Source organism: Alnus glutinosa, chromosome 11, assembly GCF_958979055.1.
Source record: "Alnus glutinosa chromosome 11, dhAlnGlut1.1, whole genome shotgun sequence".
Classification (NCBI taxonomy): domain Eukaryota; kingdom Viridiplantae; phylum Streptophyta; class Magnoliopsida; order Fagales; family Betulaceae; genus Alnus; species Alnus glutinosa.
In genome coordinates, this window is record NC_084896.1 from 3,554,257 (window position 1) to 3,571,216 (window position 16,960).

At 36.2% G+C, this 16,960-nt stretch overlaps 3 protein-coding genes across 3 annotated transcripts; 1 reads left to right on the plus strand and 2 right to left on the minus strand.

Moving 5' to 3' along the window:
- Positions 1-56: 56 nt before the first annotated feature.
- LOC133882353 (type III polyketide synthase B) lies at positions 57-1,200 on the plus strand. Its single transcript, XM_062321502.1, has 2 exons — positions 57-448; positions 526-1,200. The coding sequence occupies exons 1-2, from the start codon at positions 72-74 to the stop codon at positions 1,100-1,102; spliced, it is 954 nt and encodes a 317-aa protein (XP_062177486.1). The 5' UTR covers positions 57-71; the 3' UTR covers positions 1,103-1,200.
- A 773-nt stretch (positions 1,201-1,973) lies between these two features.
- Positions 1,974-8,787, minus strand: LOC133882251 (uncharacterized). The gene is made up of 6 exons (XM_062321376.1): positions 8,380-8,787; positions 4,544-4,743; positions 3,052-3,192; positions 2,880-2,960; positions 2,385-2,509; positions 1,974-2,265 (listed from the first exon to the last, which is right to left on the minus strand). The coding sequence occupies exons 1-6, from the start codon at positions 8,600-8,602 to the stop codon at positions 2,217-2,219; spliced, it is 819 nt and encodes a 272-aa protein (XP_062177360.1). The 5' UTR covers positions 8,603-8,787; the 3' UTR covers positions 1,974-2,216.
- Positions 8,788-10,835: 2,048 nt separating this feature from the next.
- LOC133881730 (probable alkaline/neutral invertase B) lies at positions 10,836-16,108 on the minus strand. Its single transcript, XM_062320743.1, has 5 exons — positions 15,709-16,108; positions 14,577-15,067; positions 13,327-13,758; positions 11,880-12,438; positions 10,836-11,325 (listed from the first exon to the last, which is right to left on the minus strand). Exons 2-5 carry the CDS (start codon positions 15,003-15,005, stop codon positions 11,030-11,032), a joined length of 1,716 nt encoding a protein of 571 aa, XP_062176727.1. The 5' UTR covers positions 15,006-15,067; positions 15,709-16,108; the 3' UTR covers positions 10,836-11,029.
- Between the last annotated feature and the right edge of the window lie 852 nt (positions 16,109-16,960).

Consider the following 16,960-nt stretch of genomic DNA (forward strand, 5'->3'; position numbering starts at 1 on the left):
CTAATTGTCATTATATTTCTTTATGGCAATTTACAGGCAAGACAACGACAGTTAAAACAAGGTATGTAGTCATGTCAGAAGAGATCCTGAAGAAGTACCCGGAGCTTGCTGTTGAAGGCTCACCCACTGTAAAGCAAAGGCTAGATATATGTAATAACGCTGTGACACGGATGGCTATTGAAGCTTCACAAGCTTGCATCAAGAATTGGGGCAGGCTTGTTTCAGATATAACCCACTTAGTCTATGTCTCATCAAGTGAAGCTCGGCTACCTGGTGGCGACCTTTTTCTAGCAAAAGGGCTTGGACTCAATCCCGAGACTCAAAGGGTCTTGCTCTACTTCATGGGCTGCTCCGGAGGTGTTTCCGGCCTACGCGTTGCAAAAGACATTGCTGAGAACAATCCTGGGAGCCGAATTTTGCTTGCAACTTCTGAAACTACTATTATTGGGTACTGTTAAATCACCATTTATTTCAAAAATTTGATAGAAAATAATTAATTTAATTGCTTAATTAATATTCTAACAGGTACAAACCGCCAAGTGTAGAGAGACCATATGATCTAGTTGGTGTTGCACTATTTGGGGATGGTGCTGGGGCCATGATAATTGGCTCAGACCCGATTTTAGGCAAAGAACAGCCTCTCTTTGAGCTGCATACAGCAATCCAGAACTTCCTGCCCAACACCGAGAAGACTATCGACGGAAGGTTGACGGAGGAGGGGATTGGCTTCACGCTAGCAAGGGAACTTCCCCAGATAATTGAAGATAACATTGAAGGATTCTGTAAGAAGTTAATTGTTGGATTTCCTGACAAGGACTACAATAAGATGTTTTGGGCAGTCCATCCAGGTGGGCCGGCAATCTTGAATCGGATCGAAAAGCGACTCGAGTTGTCACCGGAGAAGCTAAATGCAAGTAGAAGAGCTCTTATGGATTATGGTAATGCTAGCAGTAACACCATTGTGTATGTGCTGGAGTACATGATAGAAGAGAGCCTGGTGATTAAGAAGGAAAACAAAGGAGACAGTGAATGGGGCATGATTCTAGCTTTTGGACCTGGGATCACCTTTGAGGGAATTCTAGCAAGGAACCTCACTGTCTAACAATACAAAATTTATTGGTTTGTTTTATCCGGCTGATTAAGGTCTGTTAATGTAGTTTCTTACTAAAATCTAAAACTAGAAGCTCCTATTGGAATAATACCCTAAAAAGAAATGAAATTAATCCTCAAGTTTGGCTTTCATAAGAAATTTCTTTGAGATTTGCAAGGAGTTGTAGCTCAAACAACAATTCCCTTAGAAAGCTTGATGCAGTGGATTTGGTCAGGGGGATTCAAAAATCGTATGATCTAAGGGTGTAATACTATTTATAGTAGTGGTTCTTATATATCGTATTAACATTCAAAAGATGGTCAAAAGAAAAAATTTCTATTTGACAGGACTTCTTCCTATACTTCAGAATTTCATTGGCCCCAAAAATGATACATTAGAAAAATCTTTTGGCTCTTCCAAACCCACCCCCCCTATTACCAATAAGCACTTTTGTAAAGGGCAAAGATTGAAGTTGTAGGGATGAGAGTAGACAACAAGAGATACTATGTCACCCAGTGGAGGAAAAAGTGACAAAAGAAAGAGAGATTGATGCCAAATGGGTTGATGTTGTAAAAGTTTATGCCATTTAGAGTCTTGGAGGAGACAATTCGTGTTCTCGTATCAAATTCGTATCGCGTCGAAACTTAAATATAAAACTATATAAGTCAATCCTAACTCGACCCATTTAATTAAAAGATAACACCAACTCTAACTCGCTAATTTTCTGTTGAATTCGTGTCGAATTCGCGAATCGTATCCAAAATTGTCAGCTTAGCCTTGACAAAGCACAGTAACACCAGGTTCAGCATCAGCAACTAAGCATTCATTATATAGCTTGAACACATAATTGGAAGTGGGAACTGCCACTCTGACAAACTCCATATGAGCAAGATATTAAAATTGACACAGAAACATAAATCAACAATGAAAATCATGTTTAGTATATAAATATCAAAGCTTTCTGCATCCCCCATCTTTACAAACAACCCACTTGACTAAATAGTCATGACAGAGGGAGAGCAAAAAGCAGAACTAAATTTTGGATAATCAGCCAGATTGTCTGGTTAAGTTAAATTTTTGGATGGCACTGCACTCACTGAACATGGACCAAGAGGAGGATCCCCTGTCACACCACTCCAGAGGGAAGACGGAGGACAAGCTGGCCACCAAAAACACTGCAAAACAGAGATAAAAGTTTACGAGATTAATAATTTGGGAGAATAATCTTTTAACGTAAAGCATCGCATGCGATCATTTGGGGGAGAAATGAATAAAGAGAAGTAAACAAACCAACCTTTTGACATAATAGTAACAGAAATCTGCTAAGATGAAAGTCTGGACAATTTCTGAGATAAGAACCATAGAAGGCCATAATCCATAACCCAGGGCAACCAGCAAGTGTCCACGACTATCTAAAACCTGTTGAAAGCAATAGAAACAAAGCATGGCAGATTATAAATCCAATTACAGCCGGCACAATTTGACACCTTTATTAAATCCTCTCCAACAAATAAAGTTTTTCTTTGTAGACATTGATTAATAAGAGAATGGCCAATGTTAACCATATAGCCTTGTAATAGTGCTATAGCTTGGTGCTCTAATACAGGAATTCTTGGAAGAATAACGGTATTTTGTTGGCCCACTATATCATAATAAATAGTTCACCAAATGTCTATGTATGTGTTTGTGTGTGTGTGTGTGTGTTTGTGTCTCATTGAAAATCACCAAAGAATACTTCTAACAAACCCCCCCATCACATTGCAATACATTCAACTTTGCAAGATCAAACCTGGAGAACCCAATGGGCACAGCTCAAGAACCTCGCCACGCCTAGAGCAAATACATAGTGAGCAGTGAATGGTTCAACAATCTGAAAGAACAAAAATAAGATATTACATTATAGAGGAAAGCTTAAAGCTATAATATCTGTTCCTATGAAAAAATCTCATAAAAACTTGTACCTTTGTATTCTGCATTACCCGCAACTGGGGTAGTACTGAAACAGCTTCCAGATATACACAGAATGCCCATAAGATCCTGTTCACTACATGGTGAGAAGTTGATGGGTGAATAAACAAAGCTAACGCAGCACAGGGTACCGCCTGCATCCAAATTAAAAAAACAAGGATATTACTTTTAGAAGAAGAAAAACAAAAAAACATACGTAGTGTTCCAGAAACGTGCATCAAGTTAGGCATGAAGGAAGGTAAATTTTCAACTGACCCAACTTGCTTCTCTCGAGTCCCAAGGAAGCAATATTTTAATTTATTTCAATTGAAGACAAATTGCTTATTGAAGTACAAAAAGGATGAAAAAAGAAGAGCTTTCAGAGTTGTGCCATCAGCACATAGCACTGAATAAATAAAGCAAACTGCATAAAACAGATATAATCATGCTCCGTTGTACAACTCTTGAACATCAACAAAAAGCACAACCAAAAAACAGGGTGAATTCTACACGAAGAGAATTTAACAGCAGGATGTAAATGAACCAACACCACTTGGTTCCATTTCAAGCAATGACCTTGTAAAAACTAGAAAAAAATAGTCTATGAGAAGGATTTTGGGCCTTCCCCAGGCCTTTTCTCAAATCCCTGGTTGGGCAGCATCAATTAGCATAGAACACAAATCCAGCATAACATGGAAAACAAAACAGAAGGGCCACTTCTCACTGAATTTTTTTTCATCATATCTATTATATCGAAACTTCTTGGGACTCAAATGGCAGTCCAGAATTTAAAATGTGAATTCAAAAAAGCTGCAGTAGTGCATGGTAAATCACACATGCTATTAACAAAATTGATATTGCCAGCCAAAAAAAGAAATAAAAAGGACGGAGTTCTTGACAGCTCAGAAAGCTCAAGAGAAACCCAAAAAGTACTTTTCCCCCTTCTTTCAGTGCCTCCAGTACAAGCACTACCAAGGACTATATGAGGCATAATAATAAAAATATTTATTCAAGCATAAGCAGAATATTTAAAGAATTCAAGGAGGATGGAATGAATTCCAGAAAAAATATCATCAGTGTATCAGGAACGGACAAGGACATTTTGTCAATTTTGCTATTCCTGGATCCAGGGGGAATACATTTGTTGGAATAATTTCATAGAAATATTACCACATCCCCAAGGTTTAGGCCCCAGTGTATCAGGAAATCAAGCAAATTTCCCCTATAAGCATGCTTCTGGAAAATGTCTTACGATCTTATTACAAAATCATTCAACTTTCACAAGCAGATGAAATAAGTATACACTCACAAGTACATTATCAAATTTTCACTGTCATATTCTTGCTTTATGTACATACCGAGACTGTTACAAATTTTAACCATATCTAAGGAAATATCAAAAAACAGTAGAGCTCATGGGAGTCAAACTCAACCCATAAAAATCTAGGATCAGTGCTTCACAGATACAACTTAAAAATAAAATAGCGTAAATGATGGAAAACTCACCACATAATATATCGCAAAATTGTCTTTGTCCTCCATGTAACTAGACTTTAATTTAAAACGGATCATATAAATAACCCACAGGGTTGTCACAAATGTAGCTAAATCAAGTAGGGTGTGTATATCATATTCCATAACAAAACTGCAGTACAGCCTAACAGCTAAAAAAATAGCTGTTAATTCCTGGGATTTGAGCGATAGTCCTGCAAACCATTGAAAGGACTATCAGAAATAGTGGATATCATAAGGCACTGAAAACAGACATATAACAGATTTGCGGCATCAGTTAAACTTTCTGATACTCAATTCCTATAAAGTATTATACTTTGGTACATTAAAGTCATGTAGAAGTGATAAATCTTCATTCATACCATATAATCCAAGTAGAAGTACTAAAACAACCAGAAAAGTAATAAAGACAAAACTCTCAATATTAAGCTCCATTAGTAACTATAGTCTTCATCTTCATGGATTTGAAACACAAGTATTAATTAATATTTCAGACATAATAAGGTTCCACCAGTGTCACAGGGAAGACGGATCGTACACGTTGTATTGTATTCACAAACTAAAAGATAAACTGCTAATATCAGATTATATATGCATATCCAAAAAGAGTATTCATCATACCATTTTTAACACACAGCCAAAAGGTAATTATAACTAAAAGAAATGAGTTGACCTCAAGGCTTCTCAAAAAAGTATGGAAGGAAGCACTCGAAAGGACAACCACTACAATATAGGACTTCGGACTTCTCTTCTGGTGGGATTATATTTGAATTCAACCCAAGGGCACCTTAGCACTCTCCTCAGTGCTCAGCAAAATACAAAAAGGATTTAAGAAAAAAGAAAAGATTCTTGGAAGCAAAATGATTGCTTTAGGCCCTTCTGGATAGTGAGATTTGTTTCCTAGGGCCCCAAAAAATAAAAACTTTAAAATTTGAAATTAGTCATTTTCTTTTCCTATATTTTCCAAGAGTAATGCTAGAAGTAGGGCTTTTGTCTCCCTTTTATCCCCCCAAAGGTGAAGTGTTTTTAAAATCACCATTGGATCAAAATTAAATAGTGATGATCCTAAATCTAATGATAATTTTAAAAGCCACATCACCTTTGGGGGATAAAAGGGGGACAAAAGTCCTACTTCTAGCATTACTCATTTTCCAATTAACATTTATAAGTCCCATACCTTTTAAGTTTCAGAACCCCACGTGTATAACACAGATAATTAGATATGTCATGCAAGATATATGCATACAGCATGAAGTACCCTTTTTATGGAAATGATAGGGCAAAGTCTTAGCAATACAATCAAAACCTTCAAGTGTCTCAGCACTTGATTTAATTTTAGGCCGCATGCCTCTTTATGAAAATTGAAATAGTTGTAAACTCATATGTTCAAGAAATTGGGATGAAACTCTGGGGCAAGTTATTGCCTTAAGTCAAGCATAAACAAATAGGACCCACAACTGTAAACTCCAGTAATTCATGAAGCACTTTGCAACATACGTTATCAAAAAATAAACCAAATTGAGCAAAGATAGAAATAATTCGTATAAGAATATGTCTAACTCCCCACCCGACAAAACCATGAGCCTAACTTTGGCTTCGGGTAAAGAAGGGGGAGGGGGGGATTTCCTTATGAGACTCCAGTCTACCAACCATATTGTAACATCCCAATTCCATATTAGAAAGGTGAGTTGCTCACATAGAGAGTGAGTGATTTATAAAGAGACATTCATGGGTGCTAAGTCCCACATTGCTTACTTACTAGGTAAAATTGGGCTTTATAAGTGTAACACCCCTATCCCATATTGGAAATATGAGGAGTAGCCCACTTTTTATAAACCATGAGTGCTAAGTCCCATATTGCTTAGTTACTAGGTAAAACTGTGGTTTATAAGAAATTCTAGGAAAGCTCCAAATTGACTCATCCTTTTGGGATGATAAAGCAAATGTGGCTAGCATTTTTCCCTTGGTCATTACAATAAGTGATTCTAGAAAAGCTCCAACTTGACTAGTCTTTTTAGGGTGATAACGCAAATGTGGCTAGCGATTTTCCTTGGGTCATTACAAATGGTATCAAAGCCACCTAGTAATATCATGTGGTACTGTCAGCACCACATGACGTGGTCCTGACGAGAACGTCAAGAGTTTAAGGAAGGAGTTTGTAACACCCCGATACCATATTGGGAATATAAGTAGCCCACATAGAGTGGTCGGTTTATAAAGACACTCATGTGTACTAAGTCATACATTGCTTACTTACTAAATGAAACTAGGCTTTAGAAGTAATTCTAAAAAAGCTCCAAATTAACTAGTCATTTTAGGATGATAGAGCAGATGTGGCTAGAAATTTTCCTTGATTCATTACACATATAAACCCCAAGTCACCAAAACAAATAATAGATACATTAAGATCACAGTAAAATTTGTTTTTCTTTCGTCTCATGTTCAAGAATATTTCTTTTACAAAAGAAAGATAAAGATTAGTTACATAATCAGATCTGTTTATTGCCAAACTTTGTACCAATTGCAGTTCCATAGCATGGTGAGACCATCTAAAATGAAAATTACTGTTTATAAAAAAATACTTTTCCTTCAAGTCCACTTAATATGGAAAGGGTCATCAGATCTTTTTATTCAGCTATAGCTATAACATTAGAGCCAAATATAACAGAAACGGAAAAAAAATTAGAAGCATGAAAATACTAATTTGTTAGCCATCCGATAGGTGGGCAATAAAAGCACAAAAGCGACCAAAGATATATATATATATATATATGGCCCATTAACTTTGGTAGCAGTCACAATTCTATTCCCCATCCATCAGATGGGTAAATGGATAGCCCATCAAAGCATAGTAAGTATTTGATATTCAACTCTACTGACTATATGTTCAGCATTTCATCCACATCAAAATTCTTTTATGCTTTGTAACACAGGTAGGCTTTAGCTAGCACATAGTTTGAAATAAATTGAACCATTACTTTGACTTGTAAAATGCTATAAAGCTTTTTACTTTTGCTTTTTCCATCGGTATGCCAACTATTATTGAACACAACGAAAAAAAGGTTCAACTTTCTTCTTATGAAAAACTACTCACCACATCTACTTTGAAGCACCGAATAGAATATTATGTAAAGCAAATGACAACGTTCTCAAATGTCTTGTTAGTGCACAAACAAGCCATGTTTTCAGAATGAATATCAGGCCGCTGGAGTTTGGGCCAATGGGAATACTAAAGCTCGAGCTTGACTCAAGCTCAACTAGAACTTCAAAACATAAACTTGAGCTTAGCTTGGTTGACATTCCATAGATCTCCAGAGCGGGCCATCAAGCTCGTCTTCCGTGATAAATTGAGTTGAAAAGAATCCAACTTTGCTCAACTCAGCCATCAACGTAATTAACAAGAAAAATAGGAAAGAAATTCCCTTTTTCATCTAAAACTTCTGATCAATTGAAACCGGAAACATACAATCAAAACCACAGTCCAATAACTAAACAAATAAGAAATAAATTTGGGGCTCTCAACTTAATCGGCGAAGTTATGAAAGAACAAAAACAAAAACATTAAACCCAATTCACATAACAGAAATAAGCAATCGCAAGAATCGAAAAAACCAACCTATCAAGCTTGTAAAATTGCCTATAAATCATACCTGAAAATAACTAATTCAAGGAAAGAAAAAAAAAAACAAACTTGCAATATCAAATACCCACTTCTACCCAAAATTAAAAACCCAAATTTCCCACAAATTCTTACCAATCAAACAAACCAAAACAAACAAAATTTCCCAAACCTCCATAAAAAATTAAAAAAAAAAAGTTCGAAACTTTACCAGCGCAAGTCCTCTCCTTCATGAGCTTGTAGATGAGCACGGATATTCCAATTGAGTGAACAGCCTCGGCGGCGACGAACAGGTTGTCGTGGTCGTGGACGATGAATCGGAGCAGAACCAGCGCCGCCATGCCCGAGACAACGGCCAGGAAGGCCTTCACCTTCGGCGGTTGTTTCCGCACCCATGTCGAGACCGCGTGGATCGACTTTCTCTGTGCCCTCATGAGCGTTTCGCCTAGATGTGTCTATGTCGTTTGTTCTTGGGGTTGTTTTGATTTTCCGGGAAAGTGCGGGCGAGAAAGTGAGGGAAAGTTGTTAAAGAAGTGGGTTTGGACTGTGGAGGACAGGCAGGAGAGCTGACCTTGGTAGTACTATTTGCCGATTCGATTAGTGGAAGGAATGTGGTTGGCCTGTGTGACGTGTTTTGGTAGTCTTTTATTATCTGATTAGATTAGGATCCTCTAATTATAGATCAATTTTGAGAAAAATTCTCAAATTATATAAATTCAGGTCATTTTTTACATCGAATAACACAAAAATACTACATATTAAATATAGGACATAAATTTTCTACAAACTGGTTTATAAAAAATTTCATACAATCCATATATAAGGGTGACATGTATCCGTTAAACATGTAAGAAGCACATTCTTTATTAAACCAAAAGACAATTTTTTATTCAAAACTTTTATACAACATAAAGTATAAAAATTTGACAAAAATAACATTTTTTATGACGTTCAATACTTGAAACGACCTAAATTCACATAATTTGAGAATCTTCAATTTTAAATAAATTGTAAAAGATCCTAATCCCTTTTTACCGTATTGCACTTGCCAAAATATAGAATATTGATTAATATCAAATTAATTATTAGGATTTCTTTTTCTTAACAAGAACTGATTCCAGAGTCGATTAGAACAACAACATTGTAAAATAATTATAGAATAAAAAAATAATTTTGAGCATTACTCTAAAATATTTACTTTTTTTTTTTTCTTCTCTCTTCAAAAAAAAAAACAAAACTATTTTCCTATTATGTTATAAAATTTTAAATTACTTGATACTATGTATACAATTAACTACAACAAAATAATTATTCTCTATCTCATTTAAAAAGAGAAGATGGAATTTATGACTTATCTAATATGTTTCTGTATTTGAAAAAGTAAATCTATTTGTACTTTTTATCTTTATTAAAACTATCCTTTGTAAGTAAAGATTCAATCATATATATGAGTCGTCAGGAAGCAATATACACATGTTCAAACATATCCAATTCAACATACTTTTTTTTTTCTTTTTTTTTTTCTCGTGATTTTAAAGAAAATTTAGAAAAGTAAACACAAGATCATCTATTTTTATTTTTTCCCCTCTTTAATTCTATTTTTTATTGGATTACAAATTTAATTTTTTAAGAAAAAGGCTGTGAATAAATTAAGTATAATTTCATAAGAACTTCCCACAGCATAACTTTCATATATCATGATATGTGTAAATATCGAGTAATTTTAAACGTTATATTCATATCCTTTGTCTAGAATTACTTGTAAATGTCATTACAATAGATATTTAGATGATTATATTATATATTCAACTAAATGCCAATAAAAAAAAACACGCCCTAAAAATCACCATTTGCAGTATGATGAGAAATTCTTTTGTCCCCAGTCAAGGGCCATCAGCAAAATGTTCACATCTCATCAAGCGTGTAGATAAAGGCAAATGCCCCCAAGCACTGCAATTTTTTATATAAAATATATATATTTTTGAATCATTTTCCTTTTCTTGTTCCTAATCAAGATCAATTTGGTGGCAATTACTCCCCGGATAATATTTTCCTCCATCTAGAAGAATGATCAAAAGTATGCTTTACTATGAAGGGGATGTGCAGGTAGGTTGGTTAATGGAAAATTTTAGGGTCCGTTTGGTTTTTCGGTTTCAAAACAAGTTTGTTTAAATACGTACTTTTAGCCTGCAAAATCTCAATGCCAAACGAACTCTTAATAGCATGCCATTTTTTGGTGGAGACTAGGCAACTAATGGCATGCCATTATTTAATGAAGCAAAGAAAATATAATATGCACATGAAACCGGTAAAGGTGAGTCACTTAACGGGCCTATGTCATGGAAAAAGGCCAAAAGGTCCAAAACATAAAGATGAATGCATAAGTCAACAAACAGTGGTTTAAACACAGGAAAAAGGTTAATCATTCTAGGACCAGTGCATGAATTCTTTGTGTAAAAGCGGATTTACTTGAAGAATCCAATCAAAGAAGCTTTATTTCTGATTTAGGATCTCTAAAGGGCATCTTGACTTTATTTTGAGAAAAAAAAAAAATTGTCAGAAGATTTCCATGCGCTTATTTTTCTAACCATTTAGTTGCAAATTGCAACTACATAATGTCCACAAGAGAGAGAGAGAGAGAGAGAGAGAGAGAGAGAGAGAGAGGGATGGAGAAGAAAGAACAAATGTATCATGTCAGTTTAGATAAGCAAAAGAAAGAACACATACTACATACTACAAATGTCTTATTAGAGGGAACCTGGGAGTTAAAAGGAAAAGGTGGAAAGCTTCAATTAGCCCTGTCCTTCCATCGTTATAGAACAGGCCATAGGTGGGTAAGTAGAAAAAGAAGATAAATAGCATCAGAAAGCCCATGAATTTGATCTTCTGAGTAGGGGCTTCATCTGTTTGTCTTCCTCGAGTGATATCATGCCCAGATGAGATGGATCTTCAAGCATCATCTTCGCAACCAAGTAACCAGCAATCGACCAAGTTTGGAATTTACGGGCCTGCTTCCCAATGTATCGACCAAGCTTTCCGTCATAATATTCAGGCCAGTAGTCTTTTAGCAACCTGGTTTCAGCAAGTTCAATGGCACGTCTTGCAATCTGAGGGCGTCCGGTCTTGATACATGCGGCAGTGAGGAGCCATAAAAGCACTGTACACATTTGACAACCAAAAGTATCATCTAGAGGAAAAACTCTCAGCAGGAAAATTCAATAAAACTAAAAAAAGGGGTAAAAATATATCACTTAGAGTTTCCAATCTGATCATTTCAAAGAGCTAGATACTGTTCCTGGCTTATCATGTTGAAAATCATGAGAATGTATGTATGTGGAATATTCAGGTTGTATAAGCATAAATGAAATAATAGAGCAATTCCCAATCCATTGCAAGAACTAAAAGAACGGATCTATGAGATATACTACTAAGTTTTTTCTCCTGAAGTTCACAAGGAATGGACATTTCATGAACTACAAGCACTGGTAGACTTAAGACTGTTGGGCTTAGAAAACTGCAAATTCTGGTCAGATGAGTTGAAAATTTTATTTCTTTTTTTTTTTTTTCCAGATATTTTGTGAGGGCAGAATCATGAACAACTTTCAAAGTATTCAGACAGAGCTTTACTCGCATCATTTCAATAATTTGCAGTTTGCAGTTTGAGTCATGTCATGAATTTGTGCAGAGGTAAATTACAATGCAAAAGCATACCTGGCCAAGATCCACCATTGTGGTAACTCCATCTTGTATTTTTTGGGTCACATCCTGTTACAATCCGCCATTCATGGCTTTCTATTGCTGGATAACAAACTTTTAGTGGCATTTCTCCAACCAATTCCTCCCATCGTGATTCTATAAGATCCATAATTGCGATGGACTGTTCAGGGGTTGCCAAGGATGATAGAATTGCAATGCAATTGCCCATGCAAAACCAACGGAAATCCATTCTGGCGGGACTGACATTCCCAATGAAGTAACCACCACGAGTTGGCATAAAATCAAAAATCCATTCTGGAAGAGAATCAGGTATTACATTAAACTTGTTGACCGCCGTGTGCGAGTATTCTTCTGTTTTATATCGATATATGTCATTAAGCTGCTTCAAGTCTAGCCAATAATAACTTCTCATGTGAAAGCTTAAGGCATGAAGGCGTTTAACTATTCGTTCTACAACCTCCTTCCCTTCATCATCTTGCTTAAGTAAAAGCAAAGCGCATCTTAAAGCCATAAAGAAAAGTGCTTGAATTTCAATAGGATATCCATAAACACCCTGGAAACATGCATAATCAATAACAAAGTGAAATAAAGGAAGCTGACTGATTGGTTAAGGATAAAACAGTTATTAGCACTACATGTCATTCTAAAGAGAAAGAGGAACAATACATTATACATACTAATGAACATCAAGAAAACCTGAAACAAAAGTTTATTTATGGTGTCAATTGCTAGAAACTCCACAATACAGTTGGTCCATTATCTGTTTTCTTGACCAAAAAGACTAATTTTGTTGTTTATAGGGCATATTAATTTCTCAAAATCGTAGAACACTCAAATTCGTGCTCAACCCAACAAAGTCATAAGCCCCACAGTATGGTCGTTGGCTATATTAATTCATTTTCACCATTTATAGAGGGAAAAAAAAAAATCTAAAACAGTCATCACAGGTTGGCATGTACACGGTAAGCTAGTTATCTGGCTGCTCATGCCTTAACTTGGCCCACATGTGTGCACTATCATGCTCAATCAGTAAGATAACTGCCAATGCTCATTGAATTATGCACAAGAAGGCATTTTGTAGAGATGAAAAAGTTGGGTTTGAAGCAAATTTTGTAAGATTCAAAGTTCCTGTTCCTTTAGTAATGAAACTGAGCATCAAGATTGATAAAGGGTGCTCGGCAATTCACTAAAAGCACTACAGGTGAGAGATAAGCACTACTGAATTAACGGAAAAGTGTATGAAAGATACTGCAGTTTTCTTTGCCCTTTCAAACATTGTACACTTTGAAGCTTAGGATCATAATCTTTTTTCCAGTAACAAATTCAAATATTTGATGGATTTCCATGACAGAAGCAAGAAAGGTCATACAAGTTTGGCATGCTTCAGTTCTGGTCTTTTGCTGATTGTTAAAGAGCATAAACATAAACTTTGAGAACTCACCATTCTGCGATCAATCATACAGCATCCATCAGCACAGAGAAGAGTCGGGAAAGTGTCAAATCCCTCAGAAAGACATAAACTCAGAATTAAGCGCATACCCTTCTGGCATTCAGGCAATTCAGCCAAGGAAGCGTCTCCTGTAGATTTTGTGTATGCCCTAAGCAATATAATCCACCAGAATCCAGAATCAACTGGAGCAACTCTTCCAATTGCACTCTCACCAAAATCTGCCATTAAAGTTTCACTGTTCCTGACAGGATCATGTAGTACTTTGAAACTAGCAGGCATTACTCCTTCTCCTAGCTGGAATCTATCAATCTTTTTCTCCCATGACTGAAGACGAAGAGTCTTTAAAAGAAAATTTTTCACTATTTCAGGTTCCCCATTCATCAGAAAAGCCAATGCACTTGGGACAAAGTCTCTCACAAACACCTAGACAGATTAAGAAAGTTACGACCAATGTTACCATTCTTCAGACATTAAAACCCTTTGTAGCTAGCCACGAATTCATAACAGTATGCACTGAAGAGAAGCATAAATGAAAGAAGGATTGCACATGATAAAATTAACTAAAGGAACACACATTAGACACAAATACCAACAGGCAGCACGTAGTTAACAGATTTCCAAATTTCATTAATCCAAAGGCATTTACAGTTCGATAAGACCATTAATAGGTCAGAATCCTCTATATATTGGAATCCACACCCACTCCCAAAAAAGAAAGAAAAGTAAAGGGGAAAACACCTGCAAATGATGAATTACGATATTGCAAGCCCTTTAACTTGTCCAAGCTCCAAGGGAAATGACATTCATAGAGACATTACAATTAAATGAAAACATAATAATATTGGAACATGGATTAAGTAGATAAATAAACTGGATATAATACAATGGCTTACAATAGTTGGCATGTGAAGAAGTATCAACTATCAAGACCCTATGTGATGCATCATGAAGCATCAAATTTTTATTGAAACAGCATCCATAAGTATCCATATATGTGGGGTTTTGAGTGTAGGTATACTCTGGCCTCCCTGATGATAATATAACCAAAAGATTAAACAAAAAGTAGATAGGTAAGTAAAAAAGATGACTTAAACTAGTGAATCTTTAGTTTCTCTCCTACAATCACAAGTAGCACTGCTTCATAGCTTGTGTTTAAGGCTAAGAACATTGAGTTAGCAACAATTAGCACCACTTTTTATATTGACTTATGTAAAAGGGCTAAAGGGATAAAGATTATTCACCTGATCATAGTTAAGCTCTTCTTCAGAATTATCCAATGCAGCAATTGTCCCAACTGGCTGGCCACGGAAATGCACCAACGACCGTCTCAAAGCTTCCCAAGCTTCAGCAACCATTGGATGTGGCTCACAGGCAATATGCGACCTTGGGGTATTAAACCCTGACCTTCTACCTGGCGAAAACGAATATTCCATATGGTCAATCATTCGGGAAGAGTACTCAGCAGTTCTGGATGGGGGCTGCGGGGACAACGCAATAGATAATTCATGGAGCGACCTTTCATCACATGATCTCTGTCTCTCCATATTCAGAGGCCTTGACCTGTTTAATAACCTTGAGAAATCACATTCTTCGATTGCACTAAAAGCGCATGAGGTATCAATAGATCTTATATCTCCATTCTGAGACGGCTCCGCATTAGGCACAGACATTTTCAAAGATCTCAAAAATGTAAATAAATGGAGGCACTATGGTGAGTTTAGCGTTTAACACCCTGCAGTTTAAAAATTAGCAGAAAGTTAATTACAAAAAAGTGCATTCAACTCTGTTATGAACATAAATGGCAATTGAGACATGGTAGAACCAGCCCTTTTGAACTGATTATACAACAGGAACAGCTCAAAGGCCACCAATTTCTAGTTTCAATTGCAAAATATATATTAAAAAAACAAAACAAAAACAAGGATCCATTTATATCAGTACTCTAATAGTGTCCAGGAAATGCGTACGAATCTCTAAATTGAACCTGTTATTACAATCACATGTCTTAGTTTAGATAGGTTTCCCACTTTCTGAAATCCAAACAAATATGAGTACAAGATTCAAAAATTTGATTGTCTTGTCATCTGGATAGTTTTCTCAGCAACCGGACAAAGGGTAAAGCCACACATCTTATTATACATTCAGCAAGCAAACGAACGAACGGTTAAAACAGCAAGAACTTGCCCCATGACATCTTTAAACAACTTCAAAATCAACAATCAAAACAGAAGAATAAAAATGATCCTTAAGATCGAAACAAGCACGAATTTCTGCCAATCCAAACAAAAACAACTGGGAAAAAAAAATGCGTGCAAGCATAGCATGTTCATTCATAAATCTTCCACAAACCACATAAAGATCAGAGCAACCCACCTCAGAATTAGTCACGCAGATGAGATTAGAACGCCTCCAGGAATCAAACGGTGAAAGAAACAACCTCACCCCCGTCCTATACTACGTGGGCCCAGTACTCAAACAAAACAAATCCCATGAAATATAATATCGGTGGAGGGCGACCGGCAGGTGGGGCAATCATGCGACTCATGCCTAGTGCCTGACCATCGCCAATGGTCACCGCGAGTGTCGACTTCAGCGAAGAGAATGCGACTCTTGGTGTTGGTGACGATCGATGTGTGTCCGGCCTTGGCTTTGCGTAGGTGTTGTACGGAGGAGTTGATGTATAGGTGCGAGTGCCACGCGTGGAGTTTGGATTGACTGTGACGGGGTGAGATTGGCGTGACTGGGGGATGTGGTGGAGGTAGATAGATACACTGGACAGTGACGTTTGCTAGCATGATTGCTTCATGCAGTGTGTGTGAGCTGTGACACGCAGTTGCTGTTCGCTTTGGGAACTGGGCCTCTCGTCGTGTGACAGCAATTATTGCAGGTGTTTCTGCAGAGGATGCCGTCTGTTTCTGCACGTGTACGGTCATTTTAGTGCACGAGGTGTTGCGTACACCGCTAAACGACTTGCAGCTTGAGATACGCTAGTCAATTATTTTTTTTCGCCTCTTGAATTCGTGTGAATTTTACACAAAATTAGACAGTTAAGTATTTAGTTGTTTGATATATTTAATTAAATAAATCAAGTTATAATTAATTTATATAGTCTTATATTCATGTTTCAACTCAAACTCAACACTCGACATTTAAAGTTGATAATTTTTTACTCGAACCCAATACAAAATTAAAAAAGTAGGGTTGATGGAGTTTATACGTTTAATTAAACGGGTCAAATTATAGTTGATCTATATAATTTTATACTCCTGCCTCAACACGCGAACACGAATTATCACATCTAGCTTGAGACAATGTCACACATCAACTTAAAAAAGCACTTCAAAATTAAAAATATACGGGTATATTTGTTAATGTGTTTTCGACGTATTTTTGTTTTTAATTTGAAAATGTGTTAAAAATTAATTTTTTTTGTGTGTGTTTTAGAAGTGAAAAGACCGAGAATAATTTTAACATGGTAGTCTATGGGACAAATGACTCGGTTTAGTAAAATAAATTAGTAGATTTTTTTTTCGAATCAATTTAGAAGAAAACTTTACCCTAATCCAAATCTGATAATCTTATTTATGTTAAATATCATGTTATATCAATATGCACATGTGTAAGA